The sequence below is a fragment of the Heterodontus francisci genome, chromosome 24 (genome assembly GCF_036365525.1).
Source record: "Heterodontus francisci isolate sHetFra1 chromosome 24, sHetFra1.hap1, whole genome shotgun sequence".
NCBI lineage: Eukaryota > Metazoa > Chordata > Chondrichthyes > Heterodontiformes > Heterodontidae > Heterodontus > Heterodontus francisci.
The window spans coordinates 55,127,899-55,148,852 of NC_090394.1; the positions used below are offsets into that span (position 1 = coordinate 55,127,899).

Sequence of the window (20,954 nt, forward strand, 5' to 3'; positions counted from 1 at the left end):
CATGATTAAAGCCTAAATACTCCAGCCTATAGTCCTTTAGAAGGGACAGAAAGACAGGGAAAGGAAGGGGGAAATTGTCGGTATGTTAGTAATAATGCTGGCCTAGCCAGCAATGCCCACATCCCATGAATGAATAAAATTAAAAAGAAAATGTTTACATTTACCAAAGCTCTCTACAGTCAGGATACAATTTCTCACACAAAGTAGTGGAAATCTGGAATAACCTATCCCAAAAGGCTGTGGATGCAGGGTCAATTGATGGATTATTGTTAGACAAGGGTATCAAGTGATATAGAGCAGAGGCAGATAAATGAGTTGAGGTACAGATCAACCATGATCTAATTGAATGGTGGAACAGGCTAATCCTGTCCCTCTTTGGGCCTCTTGGTGGCGTGAAATGTCTATTAAGTTTTGAAATTATGCAGAAATACACAATGTTAAGGAGCTACTACATCTCTGCAAATAGCTGGTTTCAAATACATACTCTCCCCCAGCATTCAATTTGCCTATTCTTCCTAAGCAGAGTTTTAAAAACAACGAAAGTTGTTTTGACTAGTTTTTTCTTCATTTTTACAATTATGCCTCTTTAATACACCATTCCAAGAGAGAGGAAAACAAAAAATGCTGGAAATACTCAGCAGGTCTGGCAGCATCTGTGGAGAGAGAAACAGAGTTAAAGTTTCAAGTCAGTGACCTTTGATCAGAACTGGCAAAGGTTAGAAATGCAATAGGTTTTAAGCAAATAAAGTGGGGGTAGGGCAAAAGATAACACAAGGGGAGGTGTTGATAGGACAGAGGGTCACAGAGAATAACTGACAAGACGGTCATGGAGCAAGGGAAAAGGGTGTGTTAAAAGTTGAGGGGAAAGACAAAGCGTTAGTGCAGAGAGGGTTATTAAATGACGGAATAATGAACAGCCCTAGCCAAAAGCACAAACATGATTTAAAAAAAATGGTCAGGCACATGGTAAAAAAATCAATGATGAAACAAACTATAATAAAAGAAGAAAAAAGAAAAAAAAACTAAAAATGAAAAAGGGGGGGGCAGTCATGCTCTGCAATTATTGAACTCAATGTTCAGTCCGTAATGTAGGCTGTAGTGTGCCTAATTGGTAATGAGATGTCGTTCCTCGAGTCTGCGTTGATGTTCGCTGGAACACTGCAGCAAGCCCAGGACAGGGCTTGAAAGCAGTGGGGTGTGTTGAAAAGACAAGCGATACGATGCTCAGGATCATGTTTTCGAATATTTGTAGACAGCCTATCTCCAGAGATGGAGACAGAGAAGTCAAGGAAAGGAAGGGAAGTGTCAGAGATGGACCATGTAAAGGTGAGAGAAGGGTAGAAATTAAAAGCAAAGTTGATAATGTTTTCTAGTTCCGGGCGGGAGTCGGAAACGGAACTGATCCAGTCATCAATGAATCAGAAAAAGAGTTGGCAGAGAGGGCCCGAGTAGGACTGAAACAAGGAATGTTCAACACATCCCACAAAAAGACAAGCATAACTAGGACCCATGCGGGTACCCACAGCAACACCCACCAGCCTCCACATCCAAAGGATCATCCTCTGCCATTTCCGCCACGTCCAGCGTGATGCCACTACCAAACGCATCTTCCTCTCCCGTCAGCATTCCGAAGGGATAATTCCTTCAGCGACACCCTGGTCCACTCCTCCATTACCCCCGACACCCTGTCCCCGTCCACGGCACCTTCCCATGCAATCTCAGGAGGTGTGATACCTGCCTCTTTACCTCCTCTCTCCTCATTATTAAAGGCCCTAAATACTCCTTTCAGGTGAAGCCGCGATTTATTTGTACTTCTTTCAAATTAGGATACTGTATTCGCTGCTCACAATGCAATCTCATCTACATTCGCGAGACCAAACGCAGATTGGGTGACCACTTTGCAGAACACCTTCGCTCAGTCCGAAAACACGATCCCGAGCTTCCTGTCGCTTGCCATTTCAACACACCCGCTTGCTTTCATGTCCACATCTCTGTCTTGGGAATTTACCGATTAGGCACGCTACAGCCTACCGGACTGATCATTGAGTTCAATAATTTCAGAGCATGACCAGTTCCCCCTTTTTTCTTTTTATTTATTATTTTATTTTATTTGTTTCATCATTCATTTTTTTACCATGTGCGTGACCACATTTTTTTTTCATGTTTGTGCTTTTGGCCAGGGCTGTTCATTATTCCGTCATTTAACACCCTCTCTGCATTAACGCTTTGTCTTTCACCACAACTTTAACACACCTTTTGCCTTTGCCCCATGACCGTCTGGTCAGTTATTCTGTGACCCTCTGTCCTATCAACAGCTTCCCTTGTGTTATATTTTGCCCCACCCCTGCTTTATTTGCTTAAAACCTATTATATTTCTAACCTTTGCCAGTTCTGATGAAAGGTCACTGACCTGAAACTTTAACCCTGCTTCTCTCGCCACAGATGCTGCCAGATCTGCTGAGTATTTCCAGTATTTTTTGTTCTTATTTCAGATTTCCAGCATCTGCAGTATTTTGCTTTTATTCCAAGAGAGATAATGGGCAGGCAAGCCAATTGTTCAGAGATTTCTTGCTAAGAACCGATTGCTAGAAACATATACAGATTTAAATGTTTCTCCAATTTAGTGGTACCTTCTACAGAAGTGCTTAATTTTCACTTGCTGCCTCTTCCGGACTACAGATGCACTGTTAGCAGATTGACATGGTTTGCTGGGCTCTCAAGTAACAGCACCTCTGCTTTGACGGATACAATATACATACATTAACACTAAGACTCGAACCATATAGTTAACATTAAACACTAAGTTACTGGTTGTTACTCTGCGCTTACTTAATTTGTACATTCTGAAGTGCAGACTTCCATTAACTGCACTGGTTTCTAGCTAACTACACATTAGAGTTCATCGGTTGGCCCATGATGAGCCAGATATCTGCACACTTTACCTGGATGGGTATTTGGTAACAAAGTACAACTACAGGATATTAAGCCAAAATGCAACCTATATACATTTTATCAATAATAAATCATGTATACAAAAAAAATTTAATTAAGTGTAACAACGGCAAAGAATAAAACATTATTTGATTGTAGCCAATAGCTTTCACCATTGCATGGCCCCATATTAAGATCAGCATGGCATACCTGCATGTGATCATGCAAAAATAATTAATGGCTACCTAGCAGCAGAGGAACAAAGAAACATCTGCTGATTTATAAGTTTCTTAGTTATTCAAACAAACTGGATACATGATAATTTTACAGTACTGTACCTCAATCCTTAAACTGTTATGTGCCACAGAAAAATCTAGTCTTGATGGGGCAACATCAAATGTAATTCTTTCTCCTCTATAGAATGGTACCTGTAATTTAAAAAATCCAAAGAAACTCACTATTTGGCAAATTAGGCAAACAAAAAAAGTACTTGCATATCAGAACAAAATTTGCAAAAATAATTTATTATAGTCTTTTCACTGAACTTTACAAACTAATAAACTCTATTACTGATGTTTACCTTAAATCCAAATACCTTAGAAAATTTAAGCCGTCTCCATCTCACAAATTTGCAAGAATATGGTAAAGGATTCAGAAACAAATATGCAGTGAACTCCTCTCTTCACAAATGATTTAGGTTACAGATGCTGGTACCACTTAGTCTTCAACAAGCAACAGAAAACCATTTGTTATTCCCCAGAAGTTAATATACAGGCCAAGCTGAAACAGATCTAGATGTAGGTTTCATACCACAATTATTTTGCACTAAATATAATGGGTGGAATTTGGTAAAGCCAAGGAGAACTGGTGGGGCTGTGTGCGCAGTGCACTGCCAGCAAGTTTCCTCCCATTAACAGAAAACTCTAGGCAAAGCAACCACCCATTTTTTCAATAAGTCTCACTGCAGGAGAGACCCCACTATTGCAGAGCCTCAGAATGTTCCATCCTATGTAGATTAAAAGTCCTGTGCATTCTAAGTGTAATACTTCATATAACTTTTCTCTCACACTTCTCAGACACTCAATTATAGTCAAATTTATAATTAGCTTCAAATTTCTTCTAATCAGAACTGGTTCCAATGCCCTTCGGAATCTGAAGCTCTCCCTCCTGCCCATTCCTCCAGCCATGTGTTAATCTGCTTTATCCTGCTATTCCTATACTCACTAGTGTATGGCATTGGGAATAATCTAGAAATTATTACTTTGGATGTCCTGCTTTTTAAGCTTCCTTCCTAGCTCCTGAAACTCCGACTCTTTTTCTTACCTATATCATTGGTTCCCACACAGACAACAAATTCTGGTTGTTTTCCTTTTCCCCTCAAAACATTCTGCACCGAGTGATATCCTATATACTGGCACCAGGGAAGCAACACACCACACAGAACTTGCGTGATCAGTTGCAGAAATGCCAGTCTGCCCCCAAATTATCAAATCTCCTACTCCAGAAAGACAGTTGGTTATGATGATACTGGAGTGAATCTTTACTCAGTGTTATATTTATTTACAAAGTGAAACATTACAAGCATGGAAGTCCTAACTCAACCCACCACACAGTTTCAATAAGTGTCTCTTTATATGGGTTCAAGAAAGACTCCAATTAATACTCTCCACCTGCATAAACACAATTGATGTACAATTAGCAACAACCACTGCATTTAGTTTAGTTTAGAGATACAGCACTGAAACAGGCCCTTCGGCCCACCGAGTCTGTGCCGACCATCAACCACCCATTTATACTAATCCTACACTAATCCCATATTCCTACCACATCCCCACCTGTCCCTATATTTCCCTACCACCTGCCTATACTAGGGGCAATTTATCATGGCCAATTTACCTACCAACCTGCAAGTCTTTGGGCTTGTGGGAGGAAACCGGAGCACCCGGAGGAAACCCACGCAGACACAGGGAGAACTTGCAAACTCCACACAGGCAGTGCCCAGAATTGAACCTGGGTCGCTGGAGCTGTGAGGCTGCAGTGCTAACCACTGCGTCACTGTGTTTCTACAAATTCCTGTGCCCCCTGTGTAGTCATGCGCTCCACAATGCAGTGGATGTGCTCTAGACTGCACTTCCCCAAGGTGCCATTGCCCTCACTGGTATTCAACACTGAAAACCAATTTTAGAGTGGCACACACCAAGGGGGTTCCTGGATTGCCTGCCTTTCTTCCTACCCTGCTGAGTGGTCACCCACTTGCTATTCTCCTGAAGTCTCCAAAGCTGCAAGGTAACCACTTCCCAGGACATGTGTTCCAGGAACTCTTCAGGCTCCAGCATGCTCTGCAGCGACTCCAATAATCCCTCAAGCTCGTGTTCAAACATCTGGAGGCACTTCATGCACACATGGTTATCCAGAACACATGAAGAATCTTGGAGTTCCAACATGGCACCGGAATTGCAGGCAACGAGTCTGTTTTTTTTTATTGGCTCATGGGATGAGTGTCGCTGGCTAGACAAGCATTTACTACCCATTGCCTAGAGAAGGTGTTGATGAGCCGCCTTCTTGAACAGTCCATGTGGTGTAGGTATACCCACACTGCTGTGAGGAAGGGATTTCCAGGATTTTGACCCAGCGACAGTGAAGGTTTAGCGAAATAGTTCCTAATCAGGATGGTGTGTGGCTTGGAGGGGAACTTGCAGGTGGTGGTGTTCCCATGCATTTGCTGTCCTTGTCCTTCCAGGTGGTAGAGGTCGCAAGTTTGGAAGGTGCTGTCTAAGCAACCTTAGGTCGTTTATGCAGTGCATCTTGCGGATGGTACACATTGCTGCCACTGTGTGTCGGTTGTGGATGGGGTGCCAACCAAGCAGGCTGGTCTGTCCTGGATGGTGTGAAGCTTCTTGTGTGTTGTTGGAGCTGCACCCATCCAGGCAAGTAGAGAGTATTCTATCACACTCCTGACTTGTGCCTTGTAGATGGTGGACAGACTTTGGGGAATCAGGAGGTGAGTTCCCCGCCACAGGATTCTTAGCCTCTGACCTGCTCTGTATTTATATGGCTACTCCAGTTCAGTTTCTGGTCAATTGTAACCCCCAGGTTGTTAATAGTGGGGGATTCAGTGATGGTAATGCCATTGAATGTCAAGGGGAGATGGTTAGATTCTCTCTTGTTGGAGATGGTCATTGCCTGGCACTTGTGTGGCACAAAGGTTACTTGTCACTTATCCGCCCAAGCCTAGATATTGTCCAGGTCTTGCTGCATTTCCACACGGACTGCTTCAGTATCTGAGGAGTCGCGAATGGTGCTGAACATTGTGCAATCATCAGCGAACATCCCCACTTCTGACCTTATGACTGAAGGATGGTCATTAATGAAGTAGCTAAACATGATTGGGCCTAGGACACTACCCTGAGGAACTCCTGCAGTGATGTCCTGGAGCTGAGACGATTGACGTCCAACAACCACAACCATCTTCCTTTGCACTAGGTAGGACTCCAACCAGCGGAGAGTTTTCCCCGATTCCCATTGACTCCAGTTTTGCTACGGCTCCTTGATGCCATACTCGGTAAAATGCCCTCACTGTCCCATCATGTTGCTTAAAAGTCTATCTACTTACAATACAGTTACAATAATGTTTTAGCTTAGTATCCCCTTATTCCTATTGATTATTTATGCACGCCAAATTATTTAATGCAATTCGGATCCCTTTAGTGTTAGTACCCTCTACTCAATTAATTTTATCCCTTTAGATCGAATTAATTAGATTATTTATGTATCTGTTGCCTGTTGATTTAAAGCACTTAGCATCTCCTGCCCCCTCAGTACAGGATTACCACTCTCACCAAATTCCCATTGCTACTCTGTACAAAAAGCCACTCTGCTTAGCAGATACTCCCAGCTATGTGTGTTTAGCAAGTATCCCTCAAATATATTCTACTTACCCCTGCTTCGCTGAGTCTAACACATAACCAAGCAGACCTGTTAATACAGCTTTTCATTGTTTAAACAGCTTGGCAGAATCCTAGTAGTCATTATGTTTTCAGTATTTTTTTCACATTTCTTCAATAGCTGCTCTACTGATATTAATAGTTTGTTTTTCAGTTTGACAGCAGTAACAGAAATGCAGAAAAATAAAACTATTAAATGTTGCATTCCAAGAAAAATTTAAAAATTTCCACCTGATCACTCATGATCTCCCACTGGAATTTACCCCAACATCGCTCAGGGCGGCACAATGGCGCAGTGGTTAGCACCGCAGCCTCACAGCTCCAGCGACCAGGGTTCAGTTCTGGGTACTGCCTGTGCGGAGTTTGCAAGTTCTCCCTGTGTCTGCGTGGGTTTCCGCCGGGTGCTCCGGTTTCCTCCCACCTCCAAAGACTTGCAGATGGATAGGTAAATTCGCCATTGTAAATTGTCCCTAGTGTGGTAGGAGAATGGTGGGGATGTGGTAGAGAATATGGGGTTAATGCAGTATTAGTATAAATGGGTGGTTGTTGGTCGGCACAGACTCGGTGGGCCGAAGGGCCTGTTTCAGTGCTGCATCTCTAAATAAATAAATAAATCGCTCCCAGGTATTCTTAATACTCCTTCAACAACTGCTACACAACTTTTCAATACTTTGCTTTCCAAATCTGTTACTGTAGCATGTCAAAAATAAATTAACTCAAGTGCTCCAATAAAAACAAGTCAAATGTCCCCCTTGCTGGCCCGGCCTCCCCAGCGCTCCCAGGTCCCCACTGGAATTTGGCCTCCCAATCATCTTTCAGACTTCAATAGCTCATGTGCTTATTATTCATCTTCAGCAAGCTACCTCCCTTTTCCAATATAATTCTTCTCATTCTTAATGGAATTCAGACCTCTGCCAAGCATCATTAAATACTTTTATTGCCTATAATAGCATATTTTCAAATGATTTGCATCACCTTTGTAGCAACTGTTACCAATTGTGAAACTGTCAGCAAACTCAATTCATGTTTCTACATACTTTCAAATTATTTTTCTCAGTTTTTATCAAATTATTTATTAAGACAACCCTGAGTGGCAGCAATATTCCAAAGGTGTTGCACCTGCATGTGATGGTGAATATATCGCTATGCCACAGGTTCATCTGAAGGGAAAAAAACAGAAACACAAGTTTGATACCATTGACAGGATTTTCTATTTTAAAATCAGAAAAATTATAGAATTAACAAAAGAATTAAAGAAGGCAGCAAAGGAATTGGGGAAGAATCACTTGCAGCTGATCAGAGGCTGAATGGAGCCTTACTAAAAAGTCAGTCAGAATCCATCAGCAATTGCCAGGAAATTGGCGTTTCAAAGACCCCTGATCAAATTGCCGAGTGTTACAAAGAATGCGGCTGATAATGTAAAATGTACCAGGACATCACTCCGCTCACAACCTGAAAAGAGGAAGCTGAAATGAATGCCCTACACATTCTCAGACTTGTGGCAAAAAAGATTACTCCCCCACCAATAAGGCAAGACACAAATCCCAATGCCAACACCAACTCACTGACAAAAGCAGACATTCACCCCTCCCCATGATTTGGCAGAACTCACCACCACAGTGAGGCTGAAATCTCCCATACACGCTTTGCTCAACACCCCCACCCTCCCAACCGAAGCGAATATTCAAACCCTGGCAACCCGACCAAAGCAAATTTAGCTACTCAGCTGTTCACTTCCCTCTCTCAAACATTGAAACAAAATTCACACCGCCAACCCCAATCCACTTTCCTCTTTTTCTCATCTTTCTCTCTCTCTATCCTTCCCTCTCACCACTTCTGCTTTCCCTCCTCCTCTCCCCTCCACTCCCCTTCTTTTCTTTTGACTTCATCTTTCATTCCTCTCTCCCCACCCCCACTTCCCCAGCTTGGTTCATTTATCTCCCTGCCCGCTAACCCTGCTTGGCCTGAAAAGGGCCTTTAGTCTTGATTCTCTTTGTGCAACGCCACGGCAGATCTGCGTCTATTTAAAAATATATAAACTTGTAAGTGTTCGCGAAGAGGCAAGAGGTTTGGACCAACAAATTATTTGAGCAGTAAAACAGGAGACCACAGTGAGCGGAGCCAACCAGCAGGGGAAGAGCAGTGCAACCTCCGTGGGGAAGGGGGAGGAGAACACCTGAAAGGGGGGAAACAAATGTAATCATATTTATAAGATTTTAAAAATGAAAGTGTTAAATAACTTATCTGCACAAAAGCAAAATAGCCCTCAGGAAGGGTCTGCAAAAGGAAGAGACAGGTAAAGGCCTGCTACCCAACTCGAACCTGACGACATGTGCCGGGTTCAGGTCGGGTCACACTTCTGGGTCCAGCATTCGGGCTCGGGTCGGGCCGGATCGGACATGCTCTATCATCGCCTCAGGTAAGTGACTTTAATATTAATTTACTTTTTGGACTTTAAAGGTGGTTTTGCCACAGTTATTTTAAGCTTGTGCAGGTAAGGAAAAAAGTGAAAAACGGAAGGTAGGTTAACTGATGGTCGGGTCAGGCGCGGGAAAAAAATGCAAGGACTCGGGCTGGGCTCGAATGGGGTTCTGTCGGGCTCGGGTCAGGTCTCATTTGCAGACCCGAGCAGGCCTTTTGAGACAGGTCTGCAGAGACACCCGGTGGCCAAAGCCCATGACTGCAGACAGACAAAAAGTTTTTTTTAGCCATTAAGTCTCGATGTAAAATAGCATCTATATAATGGAAGGTCATCATAAAACTAGGGCGTTACCAAATTCACGGGCATGAAAATGCGTCACACACCATGAAATCTTGGGTCCTCCATGGAATCGGCCATTTTGTGAACTTCGTGCGTTTTATTCATTGACAGTAGGCTCACCTCGCTGATTGCCGGGCAAGTTGCTAACATTACCCGTTTTAGAGATAGGTACAAGGCTCAATTCGTTGATTGATAGATGAGGGAGGGCTTCTGGAACAGTTTTGTGAGAAGCAGTATCAAGTGTTAGCAGACAATTGAGAATGCCAGAATGAACAGATCAAAAAGAGCCACAACCATTACTGCAGCACATCAGGTGAAAGAATTTGGAAGCCAAATTCTGCATGCCAATGATGGAATACTATTTTGCACAAGCTGCAATGTTTCACTGGGTCACATACGGCAGGCAACTGTTCAGCACCACTTACAGTCCGAAAGCCATCAGATCAGAAAGGGAGCATCCAACACCACACTGCTGGAAAACGAACATGCAAAAAAACAAGCAATGATTTCATCTCTTTTTAAGAAGTCGACAGAGTTCAGAAAATTGCCAGTTGGTTACAATGGAACTTGTGGATGCTCCTGCAAGCGCCAACATACCGCTGGAAAAACTTCACCCAAAGCTGCAGGTATTCATTCAATGTAATGTGCAAAATGGTGGCTGCTTGCCAAGTGAAAATAAACTATGACAGGCTTACCTACCGAAGATTTTTGCTACACATTGCAAGGAGATGAATTCTCCGATTAACACGTCAGTCTTTTGCAATTATTTGTGCTGAGTCCACCGATGAGCAACACAACTACGTGCTGCATGTTTTGTTTGATTTTATGTCTGTTAAGGCTGAAGATCTACAGTCAGGAAAGCTAACAACAGCGTCCTCTTAGAAGCTGTTAATTAAACCACAGTTTCCCAAGTGATAATCAAAACCATTTCAAAATATGGTGCAGATTTCAATGAAGTGTCTCCTTTCATTAGTGACAATCCCACTTACATGACAAAATCTTTCAAATCTGTGCTCCAAGGTGTAATGTCTAATGCTGTCCATATTGAATGCAATACACATATAATTTCTCGTCAGTGAGCTGTGGAAAAGTGAGTTTAGTAAAGCTGACACAAAAACACAAGAAATAGGAGCAGAAGTGGACCATATGGCCCATTGAGCCTGCTCCGCCATTCAGTACGATCACAGCTGATCTTGGGCTTCAATTCCACTTTCCTGCCTGCTCCCCATATCCTTTGATTCTCTGCAAGACCAAAAATCTATCTATCTATCCCAGCCTTAAATGTATTCAACGATGGAGCCTCCACAACCCTCTGGGGTAGAGAATTTCTAGGATACATAACCCTTTGAGTGAAGTAATTTCTCATCACAGTCCTAAATGACTGACCCCTTATCCTGAGACTGTGTCCCCATGTTCCAGATTCCCTGACCAGTGGGAACAATCTCTCAGCTGCTACTCTATCAAGCCCTTTCAGAATCTTGTATGTCTCAATTAGATCGCCTCTTATTCTTCTAAACTCCAGAGAATACAGGCCCAATTTACTCAGCCTCTCATCATAGGACAACCCCCTCATCCCAGGGACCAATTTAGTAAATCTTCACTGCACTGCCTCCAGTGCAAGTATATCCTTTCTTAAATGTGGAGACTAAAACTGCACACAGTATTCCAGGTGCAAGCTCACCAAAGCCCTGTACAATTTTAGTAAGACTTCTTTATTCGTTAACTCCAATCCCCTTGCAATAAACGCCAACGTGCCATTTACCTTCTTAATTGCCTGCTGCAACTGCATGTTAATTTTGTGTGTTCCTTGTACGAGTACTCCTAACTCTGAACATCAACACTTACCAATTTCACACCTTTTAAAAAATATTCTGCTTTTCTATTTTTACGACCAAGTGAACAACTTCACACTTCCCTACATTATACTCCGTTTGCCATCTTGTTGCCAACTCACTTAACCTGTCTATATCTCTTTGCAGCCTCTCTATGTCCTCCCTGCAGCTTACCTTTCCACCGAGCTTTGTATCAGCAAACTTAGATACACTACTCTCTGTCTCTTCATCCAAGTCATTAATATAGAGTGTAATTAGCTGACGCCCCAGCACTGATCCTTGCAGCACCCCACTATTCACTGCCTGCTAACTTGAAAATGCCCCATTTATGCCCACTCTCTGCTTCCTGTCTGTTAACCAATCCTCTATCCACACTAATATATTACCCCCAACACCATGAACCCTTATCTTGCTTATTAATCTTTTATATGCCACCTTATCGAATGCCTTTTGAAAATCCAAGTGTACGACATCTACTGGTATCCCTTTATCTACCGGTACCCCTTTATCTACCCTACCAGTTACATCCTCAAAAAACTCTAATAAATTTGTCAAACAAGATTTCCCTTTAATAAAACCATGCTGACTTGTTCTAATAATACTATGCTTTTCCAAGTGCAATGTTAAGACTTCTTTAATAATAGTTTCCAGCATCTTTCCAACAACTGATGTTAGGTTAACTTGCCTGTAGTTCCCTGTTTTCTCTCTACCTCCTTTCTTGAAAAGCAGTGTAACATTTGCCAACTTCCAATCTGACGGGACCATTCCTGAATCTAAGGAATTCTGGAAAATCATAGTTAGCGCATCCACTATCTCTTCAGGGACTCAGAGGTTTCAAAAACCTTCTGTGGAATTGGTAAAAGTGGTGTGTATCTTTGACCTTGCACAAATGCACCTGCTGATGGTGGATTTAAACTCATTTGATGCGATTCCTGGCTTTGACAAGAACTGTAGGCATTGCAAAAGAAGCAGATTGTACTTTGCCTATGCTGCAGTTTTGGAATTCAGTGGAATGCAGAATCCCCCACCTTGCGAGGCTAGCATGACGCTGTCGGTCAATTCCAACAAACTCTGTGGACACGGAGAGAGTCATGTCTAAACACGTATAGTTGTTCACAGCACAGACAGGGAGTGAAGACAGACAGTTGCAGGTTACGCCATGCTCACGTTCAACCACTGACTTCAGTGAATAAGAACAAACAAAGAACAAAGATAATTACAGCACAGGAACAGGCCCTTCGGCCCTCCAAGCCTGCGCCGATCCAGATCCTCTCTCTAAACATGTCGCCTATTTTCTAAGGTTCTGTATCTCTTTTCTTCCTGCCCATTCATGTATCTGTCTAGATACATCTTAAAAGACGCCATCGTGCCCGCATCTACCACCTCCGCTGGCAACGCGTTCCAGGCACCCACCACCCTCTGCGTAAAGAACTTTCCACGCATATCCCCCCTAAACTTTTCCCCTTTCACTTTGAACTCGTGTCCTCTAGTAATTGAATCCCCCACTCTGGGAAAAAGCCTCTTGCTATCCACCCTGTCTATACCTCTCATGATTTTGTACACCTTTATTTGTACAATAAAGAATGCGATCTGTTTACAGTTAGTTTTTACAATAGTTTTTAAGTATATAATAAATGCCATTTGAAACCAGAAACCTCCGGTGTCTTTTTTTTTTGTTTTAAATAGATCATTTTTATGATTTATTGCAACACTGAAATTTACGATTTAAAATACATGAAATTCATGATTGTTAAAATGCTATGACTGTGAATGCAGGTTGATAGGTAAAGTGGCCATTGTAAATTGCCCCTAGTGTAGGTAGGTGGTAGGAGAATGGTGGGGACATGGTAGGGAATATGGGATTAATGTAGGATTAGTATAAATGTTGGTTGGCACAGACCCGGTGGGCCAAAGGGCCTGTTTCAGTGCTGTATCTCTAAAAAAAAAATTTGGTCGTGAATTTGGTAGGGCCCTATGTATAACCACAGTTCAAAAACACTTAATTACATTGGAAATCCTGAGCACAGCACCACCTATGAATGAGCAAGGCATAGAGGGATATGGAATTAATGCAGGCAGGTGGGATTAGTATAGATAGGCATTATGGTCGGCATGGACGTGGTGGGCCGAAGGGCCATTTTCTATGCTGTACGACTCTATGACCTATAGGATAACAGGTGTTGCAGGCAAATATTGATAGCTTTATAATTTTTTTTCCATAAAAACAGCCTAACAGCCGTTTTCAATGCACTTGAAACAAGAAGGCCCAGATTTTGCAGTCAACAATGAAGAAACGGCGCTCGCGGTTCACCTGACAGCTGCCAACAAAGTTTTTAAATGGGCAGGTCTGCAACAGCACACCCGGTGGAGGAGCAAGGTATCTCTGACAGCAACTTCTGGATTCCCCCATTTAACTGTTCATGCACATACTCCAGAAGTTACGGTCAAATTTTCTACATTATAATGGTCACATTGTTAACCACACAGTCATTTTTAACTGCAAATCAGGCCCAAGGTTGCACCCACTCAGCATTTCTTGTTAATATACAAAATAAAGTACAATATAAAAATAACAAATTCAAATTGGGACTGAATTACATCTGCCCATCATGCTTCGTGTTCAATTATCCTCTGCCCTCTAACACCAGCTGAAGACTGCACTTGGTCTTGATGTCCCATATGTAACATCTTGATCAATCCACTAGCATATAGTAAATCGCTTAAGCACATGCTTCCTATTGTCACAATTTTTGGTTATGATTTTAAGTCAGCATTTAACATTGAAGCTGCCTACGTAAACATTTATAATGGCAATCTAGTAAGTTAACACCTGTGTTCATGGTGTTGGGGGTAATATATTAGTGTGGATAGAGGATTGGTTAACAGACAGGAAGCAGAGAGTGGGCATAAATGGGGAACTGCTTAACAGAGTCCAGCCACTAAGTAAGGTTTCTGCCAATACCACTGACCATTTTGTTTTCTTACCCAATCTGAAGGGATGCTAAAATTTGAATGATTTATTTTCCCTTTATGACTAAATTGTTTTCTTTTGCTTTTCTGCAACCTTTTTCCCCTCAGTGGTTACCCCCATCCAGTCTCTTGAGCTCCAGGCTCTCCCATGTCTTACCCCTCTGATCTCCCATACCAGCTCTCAGCTCCATGATTTCTCTTTGCCTTCCCTCATGGTCTCAGTTTTCCATGGCTTCTGGCACCTGTTCAATTGCCACTCCCGCCCAAGCTGCCACCAGTATCGAGGTTACTCTTTGGCAAGTCAAAACTTCACTGCAGCTAATTCTACAAACGTGTCCCCATCCTGGATCCACTCTTCTTTGCCACTCTCAGCAACCACTTCCCAACCTAACCCAACTCTATACCCTTCCTAGCCAGCCTGTGGCCTCTATGGTCACTTCACACCTTATAGAGCAGGTAATTCTTCACTAGTTACAGCTCCCACGGCACCTCCCGACTTAGCTCTTCTCCCTTCCCAACCAGCCTGTTGGCAGGAAGCCACACTTCGATAGCACAAGCTGAAGTGCAACCAAACCCACCACTGGCATCTTAAGGCTGCCTGCACAGCATTTCCTGCCCCACTCACAACTGGGCCTTTGCCTAACATCATCTGCCTGACTTCCTCCTTTCTCCCACTTCTGCCAGCTCTACCTCTAAAGTCACCAGCCCTCATTCCCATTTCACTGCTGCTTTTTATACCAGACTGTACTCCACATAAAATACTTACAATTCCACTCACTTCTCTTTAGTTCCCAGCCACTAGGTTCAGTGGAAAGAAGTTGCACTCCACCATATCTTTTTCAGACCTATCTAGTCCCTCTTCATGATATCCCAAATGTTGCATCAGATACAATGTTTCTCTGAGAATCTGGTCTAATTTTCCCTTAAAGGATAATGAAACCAGTTGCCTCTAGTAAACTGTACAACTAACCATCTGCCCCCTCAGTAATGTTTGCTTACACCCTGTCTAAACCTACCTATTCTTAGATTAAATTTATGCCTGTTCCTTCTGCTGTCTTGTGCTCTAACTGAACATATATGACTTAAGCCTTACTATTTTGAATACTTCAGTAATATCCCACTTCAGTCTTCTTTCCAAAGAGAAGATTCCTAGAACCTTCAGTCTATGCCAATATGTTTTGATCTCCAAACATAGCACCTTTAGGGATTTTTCTCTATACCTTTTCCAGCTACACGCTTTCTGTGGTGTGGGTTCCAAAACTAAATGGAGTAGGGCAGACGAATCGTCTATACAATGGTTTGTTTCTTTCGATCTACTCTCCTTTCTTCTTTTTATGTAGCTCAATAGCCCATTTGGTGTTTTGACAGCTACTAGACATTGTCTTGATGGCCATTTTCTGGTCCATCTGTCAGTATATTTCCACTAATCCTGTAATTTCTGTGCTGCTTCTTATCCCTAAACACATTACTTTACCTGCACTAAGATGCGCCTACCCATTTCCCGAAACAATCATGGTGCTCTTACAGCTTCTCTGCATCCTCCAATTTAGCTATTATTGCTATTTTGGTATCAACCACAAAATTCAAGACATGGACACTGCCATCCTCAACCAGCAGAGTTTTAAAATGCTGATCAGTACAAGAACCTGCATCAAGCCCTATGGGACTTCACTCTACTCAACATACCTCTCCATACAGAACACCAACCCAACATTTCCTGGAAACCCAATCAACTATCAAACCATATCAGTACATTCCAATGTCATATTCTTCAACCCTGATGAGGTCCTTTCTTAAGTGCATTACTACAAACCAATTAATGAAGATACCCCACCAGCATTCAGATACTAGAGGACAATGGTAGGAGCTGATGAAATGTTTTATTACGTGCACCCCCTTCCTCCACCGCGCTCCCCCTTCCCAGCTCCCTCCTCACACGCCCCTCCCAGCTCATCCCCCTCACACCCCCTTCCCAGCTCCCCCCTCACACCATCTTCCTTACCCCCCCTGCAACCCCTTCCCACCGCACCCCTCCCCCTCGCACCCCCTTTCCCTGAGCAGGGGCCCTAACAACCCCACTGCCTTGTGGGCGTCTCGAGAGCGACCAAGGCTAAGGGAGTAAACCCTAACAGAAAATCCGGAGCGGAACCCCGAAGGCAGTCATGTGTCACCTTTGGCATGTTTCCTGCAGCCATACTGGTGTCAAACATCGTGCTCTGCACTTCTTTGGACCCCACCAGGAAGGCCCAGAGGGGGGTTTTGACGCTTGGGCAACTCACAACCTCCATACATCCGCCCAGGCATGCGCTGAGAGGTCACTCCATAGTCGCCTCACAGCAACCAAAACAACACGGAAGGCAGCAGTTACGGGTTATAAGTCCAGCTCAATTGGCGTAAAGATTGGGCGCCACGGGTTGCCTTTGTCGGTGGGAGAGGTCATCGTATCTCACTGGACAGCTACCGCCTGCCTCAAACCGGGCAGCCTCCGGTCAGTAAGGTTCTGTCCCGCCACAGTCCACCTGCTTCAATGGGTGCTTGGATCTCAGGGTCATTGCCCAACAAGTGGACTGCACCAAACAGCACGACAAAAAAAGGAAAGAAGGTATCAGCACTTCGTTTTGCAAACTGCAACGGCAGAACTATGTGTTCTGGCCTGTCGGAACACCTTGCACAAATGAACGATTCTCGGAAGACCGCCATCACTAACAATGAGCTCAGTAGACTCAATGTGGACATTGCAGCACTTCAGGAGACACGCCTCCCTGCGAGCGGATCTCTAAGTGAGCAAGACTACACCTTCTTCTGGCAGGGTAGGAATCCTGAAGAACCAAGACAGCATGGAGTGGGCTTCGCCATCAGAAACTCTTTGCTCATATAGATGATAGAGCCACCCTCAAATTGCTCGGAACGCATACTGTCCATCCGACTGCGCACCACCTCTGGTCCAGTACACCTACTCAGCATCTAAGCTCCAACACTCTGCTCCCCACCTGAAGCTAAAGACCAGTTCTACGAGGAACTCCATAATAACATTAGTAGCATCCTCAATACCGAACATCTGTTCCTGCTGGGGGACTTTAATGCCAGGGTTGGGGCCAACCATGACTCATGGCCCTCCTGCCTTGGGCGCTATGGCATTGGAAGGATGAATGAGAATGGACAGAGACTGCTTGAGTTGTGTACCTATCACAACCTCTGCATCACCAACTCGTTCTTTCATACTAAACCCTGTCACCAGGTTTCTTGGAGGCACCCAAGATCACGTTGTTGGCACCAGCTGGACCTCATTGTCACAAGGCGAGCCTCTTTAAACAGCGTTCAAATCACAGGCAGCTTCCACAGTGCGGACTGCGGCACCGACCACTCCCTGGTGTGCAGCAAGGTTAGACTCAAACCAAAGAAGCTGCATCACTCCAAGCAGAAGGGCCGCCCGCGGATCAACACGAGCAGAATTTCTTATCCACAGCTGTTACATAAGTTTCTAAATTCACCTGAAAAAGCCCTTCAAAACACTCCTACAGGGGATGCAGAGACAAAGTGGGCCCACATCAGAGACGCCATCAATGACTCAGCAATGACCACCTATGGCAAACATGTGAAGCAGAATGCAGACTGGTTTCAATCTCATTTTGAAGAGCTGGAATCTGTCATAGCCGCTAAGCTGCTGAACTACAAGAAAGCCCCCAGCGAGTTAACATCCGCAGCACTTAAAGTAGCCAGAAGCACTGCACAAAGAACAGCCAGGCGCTGCACAAATGACTACTGGTAACACCTATGCAGTCATATTCAGCTGGCCTCCAACACCGGAAACATCAGAGGAATATATGTTGGCATTAAGAGAGCTTTTGGGCCAACCATCAAGAAGATCGCCCCCTTCAAATCTAAATCAGGGGACACAATCACTGACCAAGGCAAGCAAATGGACTGCTGGGTAGAGCACTACCTAGAACTGTACTCCAGGGAAAATGTTGTCACTGAGACCGCCCTCAATGCAGCCCAGTCTCTGCCAGTCATGGATCAGCTGGACGTACAGCCAACAAAATCGGAACTCAGTGATGCCATTGATTCTCTAGCCAGTGGAAAAGCTCCTGGGAAGGACGGCATTACCCCTGAAATAATCAAGAGTGCCAAGCCTGCTATACTCTCAGCACTCCATGAACTGCTTTGCCTGTGCTGGGACGAGGGAGCAGTACCACAGGACATGCGCGATGCCAATATCATCACCCTCTATAAGAACAAGGGTGACCGCGGTGACTGCAACAACTACCGTGGAATCTCCCTGCTCAGCATAGTGGGGAAAGACTTCGTTGGAGTCCTTTAAACAGGCGCCAGAAGCTGGCTGAGCGCGTCTACCCTGAGGCACAGTGTGGCTTTCGAGCAGAGAGATCCACCATTGACATGCTGTTCTCCCTTCGCCAGGTACAGGAGAAATGCTGCGAACAACAGATGCCCCTTCCCCTGTCAGCATTCCGAAGGGATCGTTCCCTCCGCAACACCCTGGTCCACTCCTCCATTACCCCCACCACCTCGTCCCCGTCCCAGGGCACCTTCCCCTGCAATCGCAGGAGGTGTAATACCTGCCCATTTACCTCCTCTCTCCTCACTATCCCAGGCCCCAAACACTCCTTTCAGGTGAAGCAGCTATTTACTTGTACTTCTTTCAATGTAGTATACTGTATTCGCTGCTCACAGTGTGGTCTCCTCTACATTGGGGAGACCAAGCGCAGACTGGGTGACCACTTTGCGGAACATCTCCGCTCAGTCCGCAAGCAGGACCCTGAGCTTCCGGTTGCTTGCCATTTCAACACTCCCCCCTGCTCTCATGCTCACATCTCTGTCCTGGGATTGCTGCAGTGTTCCAGTGAACATCAACGCAAGCTCGAGGAACTGCATCTCATCTACCGATTAGGCGCACTACAGCCTGCCGGACTGAACATTGAGTTCAATAATTTCAGAGCATGACAGCCCCCCATTTTACTTTCATTTTTAGTTATTTTTTCTTCCTTTTTTTTTACATTCTTTTTTACATTTTTTACAATTTTTTTTGCATTTATTTCATTTCATCTTAGTTTGTTCAGTTTGCTTACCCACTGTTTTTTTCAGGTTTTTTTTCAGGTTTGCACTTGCTGCTGTTCAATATTCAGTGTATTCACACCTAATCTGTACTAATGCTTTGTCTTTCAACACACCATTAACATATTGTTTGCCTTTGCTCCGTGACCTTTTGGTCAGCTATGTGGCCTGGTCCAATCTGCACCTTCTCCTTTGTTATCTCTTGCCCCACCCCCACCTCACTTGCTTATAATCTGTGACTTTTCTAAGATTTGTCAGTTCCGAAGAAGGGTCACTGACCCGAAACGTTAACTCTGCTTCTCTTTCCACAGATGCTGCCAGACCTGCTGAGTGAATCCAGCATTTCTTGTTTTTGTTTCAGATGCCCCTCTACGTTGCTTTCATTGATCTCACCACAGCCTTTGACCTAGTCAGCAGACGTGGTCTCTTCAGACTACTAGAAAAGATCGGATGTCTACCAAAGCTACTAAGTATCATCACCTCATTCCATGACAATGTGAAAGGCACAATTCAGCATGGCGGCGCCTCATCAGACCCCTTTCCTATCCTGAGTGGCGTGAAACAGGGCTGTGTTCTCGCACCCACACTGTTTGGGAATTTCTTCTCCCTGCTGCTCTCACATGCGTTCAAGTCTTCAGAAGAAGAAATTTTCCTCCACACAAGATCAGGTGGCAGGTTGTTCAACCTTGCCCGTCTAAGAGCGAAGACCAAAGTACGGAAAGTCCTCATCAGGGAACTCCTCTTTGCTGATGATGCTGCATTAACATCTCACACTGAAGAGTGTCTGCAGAGACTCATCAACAGGATTGCAGCTGCCTGCAACGAATTTGGCCTAACCATCAGCCTCAAGAAAACGAACATCATGGGACAGGACATCAGAAATGCTCCATCCATCAATATCGGCAACCACGCTCTGGAAGTGGTTCAAGAGTTCACCTACCTAAGCTCAACTATCACCAGTAACTTGTCTCTCGATGAAGAAATCAACAAGCGCATGGGAAAGGCTTCCACTGCTATGTCCAGACTGGCCAAGAGAGTGTGGGAAAATGGCGCACTGACACGGAACACAAAAGTCCGAGTGTATCAAGCCTGTGCCCTCAGTACCTTGCTCTAGGGCAGCGAGGCCTGGACAACGTATGTCAACCAAGAGCGACGTCTCAATTCATTCCATCTTCGCTGCCTCCGGAGAACCCTTGGCATCAGGTGGCAGGACCGTATCTCCAACACAGAAGTCCTCGAGGCAGCCAATATCCCCAGCATATACACACTACTGAGTCAGCGGCGCTTAAGATGACTTGGCCATGTGAGCCACACGAAGATGGCAGGATCCCTAAGGACACATTGTACAGCGAGCTCGTCACTGGTATCAGACTCACCGGCCGTCCATGTCTCAGATTTAAAGATGTCTGCAAATTCGACATGAAGTCCTGTGACATTGATCAC

The 20,954-nt window shown here is 44.3% G+C and overlaps 1 protein-coding gene across 1 annotated transcript in view; it reads right to left on the reverse strand.

The window, feature by feature from the left end:
* The window catches only part of nomo (nodal modulator), a 104,501-nt gene that overhangs the window by 73,935 nt on the left and 9,612 nt on the right, over positions 1–20,954 (reverse strand). The window contains exon 9 of the mRNA XM_068056210.1: positions 3,270–3,359. Within this exon, the coding sequence (XP_067912311.1) occupies positions 3,270–3,359 (90 nt within the window). The remainder of the gene's footprint in view (positions 1–3,269; positions 3,360–20,954) is intronic.